At 40.1% G+C, this 17,571-nt stretch overlaps 1 protein-coding gene across 50 annotated transcripts in view; it reads right to left on the reverse strand.

Annotated features, from left to right (window-relative positions):
• The window catches only part of ANK2 (ankyrin 2), a 277,110-nt gene that overhangs the window by 96,751 nt on the left and 162,788 nt on the right, over positions 1–17,571 (reverse strand). For all 50 annotated transcript variants that reach the window (XM_064416065.1, XM_064416074.1, XM_064416072.1 and 47 more), the window contains 3 exons: positions 15,684–15,782; positions 15,081–15,179; positions 2,236–2,334 (listed from right to left, as the gene is read on the reverse strand). In XM_064416065.1, the coding sequence (XP_064272135.1) occupies positions 2,236–2,334; positions 15,081–15,179; positions 15,684–15,782 (297 nt within the window). The remainder of the gene's footprint in view (positions 1–2,235; positions 2,335–15,080; positions 15,180–15,683; positions 15,783–17,571) is intronic.

Below are 17,571 nucleotides of genomic sequence, written 5' to 3' on the forward strand. Positions count from 1 at the left end.
ATTGCCAAAGCAATTCTTTCCCCTCAGTAATCTAATAACTTTCTCTCCCTTTTGCGTCGAGCTGTGGGTAGGTGCATTGTAACAGCAATACTGCTGTGGGTTCTGCCTGTAAGAGAGATTAAATTCTGTACAGTGAATTAAAAGGGGGAACAGCTGACAAAACAGCTGAACTGTAAAGATTATTCTGAGATTGGGTCTACATAAGGTGTTGAAATGGTTTAATGCATTTGCCTTTTGCCTCTGGGAACATGAGAACAAATCCTGGATTAGAGACTCTGAAACTGAGCTCACCCTTACTCTCCTTTTTTATCTGCACGTATGTAAGTGTGAGAGGAAATGAAATGCATCCAAAGACAGGGCAAGTTTCAAGGCTTCAAAGACAAGCTCATCCATTTGATTTGCACCATTTCATCCTTCTCTAGAAGGACACAACTCTTTCTGCATTCCCCTCCTACTGCTTCTGGAAAGCATGGCTGACCGAAGCTTGGAGACGGCTTTTCATGCCTTCGCCTCCCATGAGAAGGGCCACTCTTTGATGCTAAACAGAAGGACCTTGTCCCTGCATTTCAGTGACATCCACAGTTCAGGCTGTCATCCCGCCTTACTGAATGTACCATTTCTTCATCCTATTCATGAGATGAACTCTGGGCACATATGAAAGCGATGGTGGCTCAGGCCTTCCTTCAGGAACACTCACACAATCATGGAAACCATCCCCTCAGCCAGACCTGAACCTAATACTGACCTAGTTAAGCACCAAAGAGGTCAAGAGCCTTTACTTTACAAGATACAGAGTGAAAACTGATCTTTCTGATGGCAGAAGACAAATTTGGAGTCAGGGTCAGAGTAGGAATATATTTTATTTTTTCTCCTCTCTGCCTTTTCTACAAAACCAGACTACAGTGTGCAATCTGTGAATGTCTGCATTCAAACAGAGGCCACATGAATTATAACCATCTCACCCTCACAATTCCTACAAACTGAATGAATTCCCAGCCAGCAGAAGTTGCTGGGAGCTGGCTACCAGCAGGTGACTGTGGGCTGCAGCAGGGCTGGGCTCATGGAGCCCCAGTTCCACCTGGCTCCTTCACAAGGAGTGTGTTTCTGCCACGTTGCCTGGCAATCATATGGGATTTTGTGTTTCAGAAAGCTGACGTGTAATGTGATCACCACATCTACGAGGGGATTATTTTATGAGCTGTCATCAAATAGTACAGTACCCATTGAGAGAAGGGACAGTAAGACAGCTGTTAACACTGGCAGGTTTGAAGGGAAGGAGAGGGAGCATAAATGTACCAGCATTTCAAATTGATCCGTTTGTGAAGGCAATCCAGAAAGAGAATGTTTCCAGACAGATTAGAGAAAACAATACAGGAACAAAAGCTCTGGCCAGAGAGGAATTTTGCTATAGCTACTTCACATGTCACATCCACATCCATAGAACAAACAGGAAAATGACACTCTTTGCAGCACAGAGCCTGACCACTCACTCCCTTGGCTGGAATAAAGAACATTTGGCAGAAAGAGGAAACAGAATGAGCATATTCCTAGTGACCAAGGAGTTTTCTCCATTACTCCTAAATCACCTCAGTATGTGGAAGGAAGCTTGTGGGATTCAGTTCCTCTTGAGATGGAGGCTCCTCTCTCCAGTTTAGGTGTCTCTCCTACTTGCACAGGAATTACTGCAGGTTTACAATCCACATCCCCAGTCAATACCATCCTTCTGCCTATTTACACCCACATGGTCCAGCAGTAGAAATAAAGTGTCCGTGAAGACAACAGCCTGCCAAGCTCACTGGTGCAATCCTTGTTAGCCATTTGGTTTCCAATTCACAACATTCACAGCCAATAATGAATACTCACAAGTTACACCACGTCACAGGACAGCCTCAGAAGCTGTGTAACTTAAGGGAACAGCAGCAAGAGGCTGGAGTAGGTGATCTCCCAAATGGTTCTGTGAACCCAGCACCACAGACAGCCTCGGCACTTCTGAATTCAACTGAAATCCCAAGACCTAGGAGCTGGGTTAATGGTTGGACTCAATCTGAGAGGTCTTTTCCAACCTAAACAACTCTGTGATTCTAAAACAAAGCTTTAGAACAAAGATTCTAAAACAAAACAATGATCTGTTGATGCCAATTGACACAGACAAGCCCTCTGGAGACACTTCACACAGTTGTGACTTCAAGTGATCTGAACACACAGGCAAAGAACAATATGAGAAAACCCCCTCACCTCGGTAGCTGTGCTTTGGTTGGCTCCATTCTCCAGGAGATATTTCACCACCTCAATGTGGTTCTCTTGAGCTGCCATGTACAAAGGAGTAAAGCCATTCTAGGAAGGACACAGGAGAAAACAATGTCACATTGAAATAATATGTACCAACAATAATGAACCACAAGTGGATACACAGCTCAAAATGCATTTGTGTTCTTGTAGCTGAATGTAAAAAGAGAAACCTTGTATTTTTCCCTTAAGACAGTCATGTTCAATGCCATTTAAACCCACAGAACTCTCCATCCTTTCACACTCATTTTCTTCTGACACATTTTAAGGAAGCAATGGACACACTAATTTTTAATATAGCTATTCCTTGCTGATTATTGCCAGCTTTACATCCCTGACCATTAAGTTTCATGAAAGCTGACAGGAAAGCAAGAGTTTCCTCCATTTATTACATTTACTTAACTGAAAACGTCATCCTCTGGAGACCATCAAGTCCATACCTTCTGACAAGCACAGCAGAGATGGCAAAGGCTTAACATACTATGAAACACTTCTAATACATAAAACATTGCAAAGCCTCCAACATAAAGGAACTCAGCCTTGCAAAGGAACTGCATTTCTGACCATATGGCAGGTTCAGTTATCATTTAATTAAAAACTTACATTAAAATTACCTAAATTTATTAAAACAATTTGTTCTGGATAAAATGTAAGTTGAAAAAAATATTCTAAATCAATCAACCTACAGTAGAAATATGAATTATTTCTTTGCAATAAAGTATTTTAAACAAACAATTGCAATTAATTACCTACAAAATCTTGATGAAAGAGAGGCACGGAATTCAGCTGTCTGCCTGATCAATAATTTATACAAATTTTTAGAATTTCTAAGAAGATCTTTGAAAATTCTTCAATATTCTATAGATTACTATGTAACATAAAATATAATCTTCTGCCTTGAAATGTCACTTTTAACTAGAAAATAAACCGCAAACCAGACTTCAAACACGCAATTCTTTTGATTTTTTTATTATCTTTTGTGCTGCCACACTGAATGGCAGGATTGTGCATTCACACAAGCAATCAGAATCAATACACATACGCTGATAACCAAAAACTTTGTTTCAGGGAAGTCAATATTATTCTTTCTAGGAAACCTGCTGTGGAAACATTCAATAATTTCCTAATGAAATGAAATCTAATTTTTCAGTCACTGGATAACAGAGATTGTAGAACTGATGTCTTTACAACCCCTCTCTGTGTTTACAAATGTAGAGGACTATTCAGGCAATAAACATAATTTATGTTGTGGTTGTTGGATATCTGTCATACAAGTTGTAGCAAATCTTTGAATGCTGTTTTGCATGGTATCATGACATTTCCATCGACAATCTTGGGACACAGAATTAAAAAATGACACCCAGAGAACACTTAACAGCAGTTCACTGCCAAAACCAGGGGGATGTATTTTGCGTGGCTTTGCACAGGAGTTACCTATTATCCAATATTCTCAAAAACTATTCAAATGATGGGCTCTTCTTTTAGTCACAGATAGTATGACCAACACAGTCTGCAAATCCATCACACCACAGGATCATAATTTGAAATTGTGGTCAAAAAACCCACAAAGGTAATTTAGTAGGAGCAAACCCAAGTTTCTGCACTACTGCCAGAAAAATAAACTATGCACACAGGGAATAACAAGTAAGAGAAGAATTCTGCAGAAAAGGCCCTGGAGGTTACAGGAGTCTTCCAGAGACTGGTCACTGGTCAAGGAGCTCATTCTGCTGTAATAAAGAATTTATCTCCTTAGGAAAGCTATCTTTCTTTGAGAAAGGCTAATAATTGGTGGTGTTCTGGCTGGAAAGGGCAAAGTGAAGGAAAGCAGTCTTTAAAGGGGGGGAGTCTGTTCTGCATATTCATGAAAACTATAACAAAAAAGTAGAGTTTACAAGGCTGCTGGAGGAAAAATTCAGGTAAGACATCAAGAAAAGCCTCTTAACAACAAGGTCAGGCTGATGGGGACTTCCTCCTCCCAAATCACTGCTAAAACCAGACAGCAAACTGGAAGCCCACAGAGCCAGCCTCTCCCATGTGTCCTCTGGGGTAGGAGGTGGGGACTCAGGGACCTCAGGTCTCCTGGCTGCTCCTCAGACAGCTCTCAAGAGGGAGCGGGAGATAAGAGATCCCACCATGACATAAAATGAAGGAAGGCTGCTCACCGAGTAACTGCGAAGGTGCAGGGGATTGCCAGGCAGAGGCAAGAGCTGGCAGAGGGAATTAGGAACAGACTGGGTTCTTTCCCACAGCAGTTGTAGGGAAGAGCACAGAGGAGCCTGCAGGTAACCCAGCTGGCTCACTGTTCCAGCTCTCCTTCCCACTCCAGAAAGAACCAACGCGGCAAACTACGAGGGATAACTCATAGTAATTTTCCACTCGCCTCATCAGCATTTTCATGGTAGTCTAATCTTTCAAATGTAATACATGTCATTTGTAAAATCCTTCTAGCTTGGAATATTACAAGGATCACACTGACTGAATTGGGTGAACATGACAATTTTCAAACCATAGTAAATCAATTTGCTTAAAAGCTTTGAAGAATCTAAATTTTTTAATCAACTCAAGTCCCTGGTTCTGGAACAGAACTAGGACAATAAATCCTGGATTAGGAGACTATAAACAACGTGTACATGACTTCATGACCTTTTAATACCATGAAATATTTAATGTTTTCCTACACAGAGATCCAGAAGAGTGTGCCCATTCTATCATACCTGTGCTATAATCACACCCAAAACTACAGAAATTAGGAGAAAAATTCTTGCACAGAAAGGCATAGTATCTTTGTTTTCCTTCAGGTTTTATTTATAGTCTGAAATGACTGTATATATTTTGTTGAAATCTGGCTCATTTTGGGAATTACAATATGCTAAGAGCTATGTGCAAAACTGCTTTTACCAGACATGCTGGAAAACATTCCTCTGAATTTCTCCCCCTGGCAAGGTCAAGCCTGACTTTGTCTGCTGGCAGGGACAAGTCTGCTTTCTCAGTGTGCTTTCAGCAAAGCTCTCGTTTCAGAGCTTCTAATTGCAGGGTCCCCAACTGCAACAGTCCTGGCCCTTGGCCAGGAAACTCCTATTTTAGGATTCTCAATATGCCTGCTCTCCTTGGCAGAGCTGTGCCCAGTGAGACTATGTGCTAGCCCTGCAGGAGCTCTTCCTTCTCCCCCGGCCACTGGACCCCAGGTGTTCCATCTTCCACCCCACAGGGTTTCTCTGATCTGTCTCCTCCACAGTGAGTTTCTCTCTCTCAGCCAGTCCTGCACTTCCTGAGTGGAAATGCCCACACAAATCAGATCCTTGCCTTCATTTGCTTTCCTTTTGTCAATCTAAAATCCCAGCTCCTTTCCAATCCCCTTCCCAGTTTCCCTTCATCTTTTAGTTGCTAAGAGCTGTACACCAATACTTCAGCTCTCTATTCTGCTTCTAGATATATGTCAAAGCTCTAAATGCCGTAAGTCCCCAAACTAAAGAAAATATTTTCCCTTGACTTCTGTTTCACTACCCCTAAGTGTCTCCTGCTGTACCCATGGGAAATTATTCTCCATGGCCATACTGCAAGGGAGACTGACCTCTCCCCTTAGCATGTGGAATGGGACTCATCAAGTTTATTGGGCCAGTGGTGAGCACTGTTTATTTCATAAATTTCTCTTCAGTTTATGATCACATACCATCCAGAATTAAAGGAAGAATACTGTGACTGTGACCTGGAAAAGCAGAAATGAACTACATTTTTCTTTCCTGTAAAGCCCAGCTGTGCAATCATGCTCTGTATGTTTAAATTTGGTGCATCATCTGAAAAATCAAAATTAATTGTGTAATGATATATAACATTCATTTCCAAACAATGGTTTCATCAGAGTATTCATGGTAAGGACAGAATACTCCAATTTCATTACCCCCACAAATGTGTACTGCAAGATGTTTACTGCTATAATATAAAGTCAGAATGAGAAATTATCACTAAACAGATTATAGTTCATACTTTCTACTACATTCACTGATTTACTGGCTAATTGGAGAAAATTAGTAGCTCTCAAATGATTTTTCAAGCTATTAATTTAAATTGGCAAGTCTGTATATGACTCAGAATTTGTATCATTTAATTGTCCCCAAGCCCTAATGAAGAGCACAGGCTGAAGAAGCAGAGGGATTACTAGAGTATTGAGAAAATCATACAGTTCTATAGCTTCATGGAGGCTTCAAGCTTGATGGAGGTTTCATTTCATGGCAGGCTTTCAAGGAACTAAGGCTCTTCTTTGCAGGCAGTACTGAACTGTTAGCTGTGGGCTTCAGGGTCCATATAGCTATTGTATTCATATACCTTACAGTCATAGATGAATATATATCTTTTTTTCATACTGATATAGAAAAGAGAGAAAACAGAGGTATATAATCTCTTCATTTTGCCTATTTGAAGAGGATTCATAAGTGTTAGCAACATATCCTTTGACTAACTAGTTACCATAAGCCCAGATGAACATAACTATTTTGTATTATTTTATGGGCCTCGAGGAACTGTTTAAGACTGTATTGGATGACAGAGATTAGCAGGAAAGAGAAGAAAACCAGCACCTCATGCAACAGTTTACAAACAGATGCTTATATCTACTTCGTTTTACTCCATAAAAACAGATATTAACATGAAGAAAGAGACAAGCTTCGATTATTCATCAAACAGCTCACACACATTTAGAAAATCTGTGTGTCATGGTCCTGTGCTAAAATATTGTTTTATGCATTAAGATCATGATCATTTGGGGACCTTCAAGATCTATTTGAGGGTTTTTTCTGTTCTTCAGAATATTGATCAAGATCAACAAGAACAGAAAGATCCTGATCGAAATCTTTGTTCACCAACAGACAATAATCTCCCTGTTTTCCTGTTTGCCACCAGTACCAATCCAAACCAGTGACATCTATGCCTCACCTTAACAGTTCTACCTGCAGGCACTGTTTCCCTCATCCCAGCTGCCAGGAATCTCTACAGGAGAGGAAGTACCTCAGGCAGGTTATTCTGTCTCAAAGGGGAGAATGTTATGCTGGGAAGGAAAAGAACAGAAGCAGTGGGCACAAACCGAACATCATTTTTTACTATGAGGAGGACCAAGAACTGGCACAGGTTGCCCAGAGAGGCTTTGGAATCTCCATGCTTGGAAATACTCAAAAACCAGGACATGTTCCTGGGCAGCCAGCTGTGGGTGGCCTTGTTCAAACAGAGGAGGGGACAAGATGAGCACCAGAACTGTCTTCCATCATCAGCCCTTCTGTGACAAATCCCCCAACAATCCAAGCAATAAACTAATTGTAGTCAATGAAATATGAGGGTGACAAAAAAATGCAATCTGCAAGCTAAATTTGAAGTACATATTTTGATAGAACCATCAATATCACCAGTCTGGGAACTTTACTCGGAGCATTATGATCAGAGCCTTATTTTCAGCCAATCTATAAATAAACTCTTCATAAGAGGATTAGATCTGAGCAGGAGAGATTCTCTGTATAAAAGGGTGAATTAAGGATAGATTGAGGTACCTAGGTTAATTTTTGGAAGTATCTTTTTTTGTTGCTCTTAGTTTACATCAAAATCCAGGATTTTAAATAGCAGTAACTTTAACAATTATTAACCTTCCTATTTCTTTTCCATTAAAATATATTTTCCATAAAAGAGATAATGTTTTTTTAATGAAAAACAAACTGTTTAAAAAATCTCAAATAATTTAACTATGACATCTATATTTACATTAAATCTAACAGCAACTGTGAAATTTATAAAGATAAGAGTCTAAGATAATGGGAAATTAATCTAATTTAATTTTAAGGTACCTAAGGAATATCACTTGGCCATACAGTCAAAAGGAAGTGGGCTGCTCTGAAGAAAGATTGGGAATATTCAAATCAAGAGCTCCTATATCCACATTGTGAGAGAGACTCAGTAAAAACACCTATTAGATACATCACAACCAAATGAATTGCTGTGGATTTCTAATGAAAGCACCACATGCTTTCAGAGCAGAAATTTTCCTCCATGCTTCCAAGTGAGCAGCACATTATACACTCACTTCCTGAGCTATCATTTCCTTTCATAATAAAGCTGGAAAGTGCTCATAAGGGTGACACAGAGACTAGATGTATCTACGCACATAGAGATGCTGGATGTAGAATGGCACATCCCTAGGGGGAAAGCAAGCTGCTCTATCTATTCTGACCTGCTGTAAAATCCCCCAGCAAGTGTCAGCCAATCGTTTAGGTGACAATTCTTGCATCCATCACACATGGCAGATGCTGAGGCCCACAGAGTCCCATAGATTCAAGACGAGAAAAGTAGTCAGGAGCATGATAAGAATTACTGTATTTGGGGAGGCTCGTCCCTAAACTGGTTCAAACAGTTAAAAAAAAATTAAATTAAATTAAAATAGTATTTACTGGTTTGAGAAAACAGATTATAAAGTAACTTGTAATAAATATTTCTTCTTTAAATGTAGTGACACAGAAGTCTACACTGAAAATAGCACCACCCCTTCAGCTGTCCTACTAATTCCTTAGTAATATAAATAGTGTTTGCCACTCTATACTTACACCATAGCAATAATGACAAAGCCTATGGATAAATGATGCTGCCTGGGCTGTGATAAACTTGGCAAGTTCATTCATGAGGAATCACCCAGGACTCCAAGAGCAGCACTATGTATATGACACCTGCTGCCTCCCTACTGCAAGGCCCCCCTCTTGGGAAGTGTGAGTTGGAGTCACTTCTGAGCCCAGATGCTGAATGTAAAGAGCACAGATATTCTATTTCAGTAGCTTCAAATATCACAGTTTTTTTCCTCAAGAACAGCAAAGTAATAACAGGGCCTGAAACACAGCCAGTCAGAAATGAAGATGTTCTCTGCTCTGGAAATAGCATTTTTACACCAAGGGAGCCTGTAATAGAAATGGAGCTGATGGAGAATAATGGAATGAGAACAGATTGGTCATGCACAAGAAAACAGCACCCTGATGTTGGGCATAGGTGAGGGCCCAAAGGCTTAGTCAGGAACAGTCTCAGGTTTTAATCTGGGCACTCATCCAAAACTGCATTTGGGGTTTGCCTTCTGTAACATGGTAAGGGAAAAGCAGTCCTGAAAGCACCCATTTATGTTGTGTGGCTGGGGGCTGGAAGGAGGACAATATTGCACTAAAACCAAAAATAAGATGTTTCTATTTATTTGGTTGTGGCTCAGTCATCCCCACACTCATAAATTTACACGGCCAGCATTTGCACTGCCTGGCTCTCACAGTCACTGCTGTGTCATCCCAGCTGGGGAGAAATGTGGCGTGTTAGTCTGCTGAGCCCTTACCCTTCTGATTGGTGTGTTGAGTTCATGCAGCCTCCTAAAACTAATATCTTCTCAGAAAAACTATTATTGACTGAAAAAAACCCACTTCTTGTTCCAATCAGAATATTTTCATCTGGACTATTTATCCTTTCATAACAGTAAATTCAAAGAATTGACTAAGACATATACTGTAAATATTTCCAGTTTGTTTTCAGTCTTTGATGAAATAATTGGGTTTTTTCATTCTTCTTAATGTATTACTTTTGTTTACATCTCTCAAAATCCATATAATCCTCCAGAAGGCATTTCTTCCCTTTTTCTCCCCTCCAGTGACAAAATAACAGGCCTGCCCCATTATTACATTTGCCATGACCAGCTGTGGCTAAAAGACTCCCCCTGATACACAGCAGCTAAAAATCTGCCTCTCTAAATATATTGATATAAAAGCAGAAAGCTCAGCTGATGGAATTAAAACCTTTTGTCATAATGGAGTAGCAAATGCTCTGCAAAATGTGCTCCATTCCAAAGGTTAGATTATCCTTACAACCCATGGGGGGAGCAATCCCTGGTAAAGCAAATCCCAGGGCATCCTGACAGAGACAAGCTGATCGCTTCTCTGAGAATCACCTAAATCCCCCCTTTGCTTTTGTAGTGACACGGAACATGGATGCTCGCAGAGCTCTTATAGCTCCTTTTGGGAGCACGCACTGGGGCTGGAAATGTGCTGCTCTAAGGATTGCCTGCATTTGATAAGAAGTCTGGATAAGAGCTCAAGCAGTCACAACAGCCTCTCGTGCATACTGACCTAGGAAGTGGTGGCCATAGCAGGGGCAAACAAGCAGCAATATTTCTTGGCTAATGTGTGGTCAATGCGCTTAGAGCAGGATGTCAAGGAAAGGAAACCGGAGGGCTTTTAAATAACAAAATCAGCTTGGGAGAGGACTGATTTATCTAATCCTTGCTCTCTGTATCTGGGTCACTTTAAATAATCTGATGATTAAAAGGTAGCTCCTCCTCCTTTCATCAGGGCCCCTATACAAAGCAGTGGTCAAAGCATAACCTGCACTAATGGGGAACACGTTCCCTTGTAAACTCAGGGGCAGGAATTTTGACATTGAAAGGAATCACTTGTTTCTTAGGCAGGGTGTGACAGTTCCCATAGAGCTCCCAAACAGGAGCAGACTGTATTTTCTCATTTTGCCTTCTATTTTTTCAGCTTTGTACCTCAATCACTTGGCATTTGCCAAAGCACCTCATCCTGGGAGGTGCAAGTCTCTACAGGAGGCTTTTCTTGACCTTGTCTGGAACAGAAGAATGTCAGGACAGCTCAGCATCACTGCTGCAGGGACAGTCTACAGGTACACTCAGTTACGAGGATTGCTGCAGTCAGGCTATCAGCACATTTGGAAAGATGATTTCCAGTGTTCAGACATCTCTGATGCCTGTACATGAGTCAGATGGTCCAGGATGACTTAAAGAGAAAGCAACAGGAACCAAGAGTAATTTGTCAAAGGAAAGGGTTGGATTGACTAAATCTGGTGATATTTCTTCCACCTGGAAAAAATTCAAGAACTCATATAAGAATTCCTAATATGTCAAAAATGTAAAACTCATTGAGAGGAAGAGCACAAAAATTAGTTACTTTTTGAATGCACAAGCAACAACTAAGACTAGGTTTGGGGTGAAGAAATGGTGCAGCTGTAGAAGAAGGGTAACACTGGGCTCAGTGAAGGTGTGTGATGGGGACATGAGTGTAGGTGGATGTGACAGAAGTGAGTGGCCAATTCCACTTCCATGGGTCTGCCCAATGGAACATTCCAATGCTCCCTGAAGACTCTGCCTGAATTTCCCACTGAAATTCCTAAGTACCTAGAGGATCACCCACCTAAGTGAATACACAGTTCAGCATGTATGGCATCGATCATCAATCCATGGCATAGACCCTGATCTGTTCTGCAAAGAAGCACAAAGCTCAAAGGAGCAGCCTGGAACACTTGGGTGCATCCATTACCTACTGTGTGTTCTCCTTCATACCATTCCTGTATTATCAACAAGTGCAGCCTGGTCAGATCTACACAGGACCAAAATAATGTTCAAATCAATGAGAGAAATTGCAAAAATCGAGTTTTCACCTGATGATACCTGTCTAGATCTGCTCACTGAACTATGCCTGGAGCCATCCAAGCAAAGGGCTTATAGATAATAATTATATAAATATATTTGCTATTTAATATTTGTAGCAAAAAGCACTTCTAACTGAGCCAAAAAATTCTGCTCTTGTCCACTTCTAGATGGAAACATGCCAGCAAAGAGCAGCATCTTGTAGATCTGTAGCCATTCTGGGTGTGCCCTCGTGCCAGCCTTTGCCTGAAACACGCTCCAGGAAGATGTGAGCTCTCAAATGGCACGCATACAACTGGAAGTGGAGTCATTCAATTAGTAATCACTGTGCAATTAGGCTTTGTATCAAAATAGAAATTACTATTCTAAAAATAGTAGTGATGACATGTTAGCTTAAAAGGAACAGAGTTTTTAAACGAGGAAGATGAACAAAATAACATCTCTGAAGGCAAACATAAAACTGAAGGGCAAAGCAAAGTAATCTAATAGAACTTCAAAATCTATAAAATTAAGAGCCCAGAATGCTTAACAGCCTCAGATAGCACAGATGGGGTTTGTAAATCCAGTGGTTTCAGTGGGTTTAATAGCATTTCCTGAGATAATTCTGTTATTTTGCTGTTGCAAGGAACTGGAAAATGAGTGCAGTGTTTCAGATGTCATTGCTTGTAAGTTTTGATGAAGGCCAGTGTTTTTGTGCCATTTAATTGAGAAAATGAAAGGAAAAACAACAAACTGAACAAGCTCAAGTTGCAACTACTCCTTTATCTACCAATTCACCATCAAAGAAGAAATTTTGTCACTATGGGAAATTGTCATCACTGAAAATGAGAAGGACTTCGACAGATACCAAATTCTTTAAAGAGGAAGTGATGCTGCAACCAGAGTAACTCTGCTGGCACTAAATCACTACCAGCAAAGGGCATTTCACAGAGGCCTAAAAAAATAAAGTGTTCAATAACAGAGATACCAAGGAGAACATGCAGTATACCCTCAGTAGCAACAATTCTAGCTAAAAGGTTTAACAGTGACAACATGGCACCTCTTTTCAAAAATGGAATTGAGACAAAATATAAAAATCACAAGTTGAGCATTTCAGTTATAATTTCTCACTTTTGTGTTCCATTTTACCTATAATGTGTATTTTTGTTCATATCTCACTTTCTTCATTGAGCTCTTTCCCGATATATTTTTCTTCACCTTTTTTTTATCAGTGACATCTTTCTAGACAAGAAAACCTGAGTTTTTGAGAACTCAAGCACATTCTGTTCAGTCATTCTTTTTCCTTTTTTCCTATCTAACTTGGTATTTTTCTTTTTTGACCAGCTGTAGGTAGCTATGTTTGAACCTTGCTTCATCTGCTATCATAAACCACATGTCTATTCTTTACTAAATTCAGAGTTTCTGTTTTTTTCTCTGTAACATTAGTTTCCTATGACATGATTCTTGACACGTCAATGCAACCTTGAGCAGAAAGGCAGCATTCATCAGCTTCATTCCATTCACGGAGCGTCAAAAAGTTACTTTATAATTAAGGGACACCTTCCACTGGAATGTCTCCTTTGGCATGGCAGCAAGAGCCTCTGAACACCTGCCTGAAGCAGCTATTACCCATGTTAGCCATCTCTTCTGGAAACACACAGCAGGCCAGAAAGACACAACCCAAAGGCCCCAGAGCTGGATGACACCACGTTAAGAGCTCCCGCTCCCGGTCAAGCCAACAGGACTTGTTTAATGAAGACAACAAGGCACAAAGGCAGACACCCAGCAGCTCCAATCCATCCTGCCTGGAGGAAACCAGTGAGCAGTAACAGGGAAAATCCAGTCCTCCATCAGATTAACTCAATAACTCAATTAAGTCAAGTAGTAAATGCCTGTTAACAGCTCTATGTACATTACACAAACCATCCAGGGCTAACAATAAATGTCTTCAAAACTACAATACTGTAAAAAGTAATACCCACAAACACATTTTACAGTTCTAACTGGATTTTTTTTTTTTAATTTAGAAAACCTTTTTTTTTTTTTCTGCATACGAAAAAGCTTTTTGGGAAGACTTTCTGAGGAATAATGCTGAATGAAAATATTATTTTTAACAATTATTTCTCTTACCATGCTCATAACATTAAAGAGTTTTTTATCTTCTGATACACATGAAAAGGCTGATAAATATATGAAGAAATCATCCAGCTTGTTCATTATGAAAGGAGTTTGCTAAATTTTTGAACAAAGGAACTACATTTCTCATCTTTAATAGGAACAGAGCATGGGGAGCAACTGACCATCAGCTGTCCCAAGAGAGCTGTTCCATCATTTTGGGGCAAAAAAGCATAATAAAGAAAATATTTTTAAAATCTTGGAGTCAGTCAACTTAATTTTTGTTTGTTTCTTTCTTTCTTTCTTTCTCTTGTCTTAAAAATGTGCTAAAGGAATAGACAAATGCTCATTCTGTAAAAAAGTTTATTCATCTCCTGCTCTCTACTTACCTTACCCGGTCCATGGTGAATTTATAACACCAAACAAGAGGAAACCCTCCAGGTCCCAGTTTCCCAGGTCTGGGCAAGCAAGATTGAAGCTAGTGCTGGGAAATGTGTTGAGTTTTTTTTTGAGTATGTCACCAGCCAAGTGCTTCAGAAAGATGTAGTTTCTTTATCACCTATACCACCTGTTCAGCCCCTTATAGCTACAGACAGTTGCTATAATTAAGGCAGCATTTATGAACATTAATCAAATTATTTATTTGATAAATGCTTCTTAATCCTAATCAAAGGAAAACATAGGTATTGGACACCACCCTGTCCTCTGGTATGCTTTGGAAGACCAGACAAGTTACATGTCAGTGGTAAAAAGAGGGCAGTTTTTACAGTTGGTTTTCCTGCCAGGACTAGGTGATTTTCTCTAGTTCAAATGTACATCACTAACTTTTGATTTAAATTCTTCCTGATATGGAAGGAGTTCAGAAGCCTGGAGTAAGTTATCTGCAAACTTTTAGCCAAAAAAATAACCATAAAAAACAATGGTAAAAATCAAGCCCTTGAGAAATTATCTTCTTTGTTACTGCTCACCAAATTCCACTCAAATACAATATGTAAACATTTTGGAATCCTTTAGTAATTCCTAGCTTTCTTTCAGAAATTGTTTCAGAAATTTTTCTATCAACAACAACAGAGTTCTTGCATCACACAATGCACATATAATGACTTCAATTCAGTATTTGCTTTTATTCTGCTTATGAGAGAATGTCTCGATTTGCTTCATTTGTCAAGCTTGGATGTTTAGAAGCAGTGTCTAATATCTTAGACCTTACAAGAGTTCACCAAACAACTTTTAGAAGTGAGAAGGGAATCGAGCATCATACCTGAGACTGTGCATTGATATTGGCTCCCTCCTTCACCAGAACTTTGACAACTTCAGCTTGTCCTGCTAAGGATGCAATGTGCAGGGCTGTATTCCCTTTCTGTTAGAGGGACAGGGAAAACTCAAGTTATTATTACACTTTTTCAGGAATCATTTCAATCAGCAGGCTTTTTAATAGCATTCATGTGTATGTGCCTGGCTGTGGAAAGGCTAAAGGGAAAACAACTTATCCCACAGGAGTTTTTTCAATTGTACCCATGGGTAAAGAGACTCTGGACATTATAAAGTCAATTACTGATTTTCACAGATTTGAAAAAATCAACTGCTTGGAGCTATACTAATTCTCCTTAAAATAAGGAAATAAGGAAAATCTGGCATTGCTAAAAACTTCTAATGCTTCCCTTGTGTTACACTAGAAATCATATTTTCCTCTTCATTTACTACCAATGAGCTTCAGCAATGGCAACTCCCAGGCCATAACAGAAATAACAGTTTAAATATTTCATATGTGCATAATTACATTACTCCCTTCTTTTGTACTTTCTGGGATTTTGTCTATACTTCTCATATGTATTGGATAAATTCAGAGACACACAGCAATTACCTTAGTGGCAGAATCCACAGCCGAGCCTCTTTCCAGCAATTCCTGAACCAGTCCCACGTGGCCTTCTTTGGCTGCCAGGTGCAGAGCATTGAGCCCATTCTGCAAGCACAAGGGCCAGATCCATTACAAATATCAGATACACATTCCTACCTCACCCTGGATAAGGAGAAGATTAGGAGCTGGAATGCTATTACATCTCTTAGCTGACTGTCTGCATAAGTCAGATACTTTGGACAGGCTCTGTGGAACCAACTTCTCTGACAACATTTTTCTCATAGTAACAAATACATCAAATTAAACTCTATTTTGTGAGTGTTCAGAAAACATTCCTTGTTTTCTAATAAATTGCCATTACCACAGACCACTACCTTGGGCATCTCCATGGAGCCCAGTATTTCAAAACTTGAGTGTTTTTCTGCCTTACTTGGCTGTAACCTTATCCAGCCCCGCTGAGGTTTTATCAATACTGAGAAATCACAGGACTTGGCCAAATTTACACAGAATGTGTCTGCTCAGTCGGGGTTATTCTATGCTAACACAGCCACCCTGAATGCTGGTCTCTACTCGGGGATAACTGGTATCAAATAGAAGCCCAAAAGCACAAATAGGCCAAAATGGCTGTTGATTGCTTTGACTTGCAAACTGATCCTTGATCTGGCACTTGCACTGGTGTCTGATGAGCAAGTCTTCACTAAACATTCAGGTTTTGCAATCTCAGTCAAAAAGGAAAATAAAATTAATTAAATAAAAGCAAGGATTATTGAAAAGGTAACCTAAGAAAGTCAGCATCTAAATCCTCTCCACATTAAACAGGAACAGGATACTTTATCTCATATAAATTCCTGCCATGAAAATTTCATCTCCTTCTTCCTAGTATCCCTCTTCCACCCAAGGAAAAAAAATTAAATTAGAGTCTATTGTAGCTGAATTGCCAACCTGTTCTTCACAATCCCAAGGTATTTTTCATGCTACATCAGGCAGGTGACAGCAACAAATACTGCCATTCCCTCCAGCATTCTCCTGGTTTCCATATTGCAGGCATCAGGAGCAATACTCAGGTGTTTGAGGAACCAGCAGCAAATTCAGCACTGTGGAATTTTTATCACTTTGCTTGTCTCTGAGCAGTTCAGAGTAATTTCAGTTGTGAAATAAACAGGCAACATTCTGGCTTTTAGTTGTCCATTCACAGAGAGCCTGCAATTTCCAATGGGATTTTAAAGCACTTAGCACTTCACAGGAGGTATTTGATGGGAGTGGGTCCAATGGCTTCAGACACAGCAATGCAAATGCATTTCAGAACTAACTCCTTTGGATTCCACATCCATGTAAGCAGCACAGGCAGATTTGGTGGTCAGATTCTGAAGTGAAACTATGAGAAAAGCAAAGGAACTAAAGGAACACCATGGTCACAGGCTGCCAAAAGCAGAGGAACACTCTCTTGCAGCGTGGTAGAGAGAAATGTAGTTTCAAACCCCATTATATGGGAAACGCTACAGCAACCAGAGTATCCTTAATCCAGAGGAAAAACTCTTACTACAGAGCTGCAGAGCCCAGGGGTAGCAGTAGTGACGTGCCCTGGTCAAGGATAAATCCTTAGCCAAAAATATGTGGTGAGGTTGACCATAATCACCAGGATGAGGAATACTGCCCATGTCAGGGAATATTTTGCAGGCTGAACATGTTTCAGAAAACTCTCATCTTTCTTGGTTTTTAATCTCAGCGGAGTATCAGCTACCCACAATTACTACCTACAGTGGCTGCGAGCTTTGAGCTAGTATTTTGTGGGGAAACACACAATGTTCTCCTCACCATTTAAGAACAAAGACCTGTTCTGTATCTGATCTCACAGATTCTGTCATCAGCTCTTTCCTTGGGAACCTGAAGGGCA

Source organism: Passer domesticus, chromosome 4 (genome assembly GCF_036417665.1).
Source record: "Passer domesticus isolate bPasDom1 chromosome 4, bPasDom1.hap1, whole genome shotgun sequence".
NCBI lineage: Eukaryota > Metazoa > Chordata > Aves > Passeriformes > Passeridae > Passer > Passer domesticus.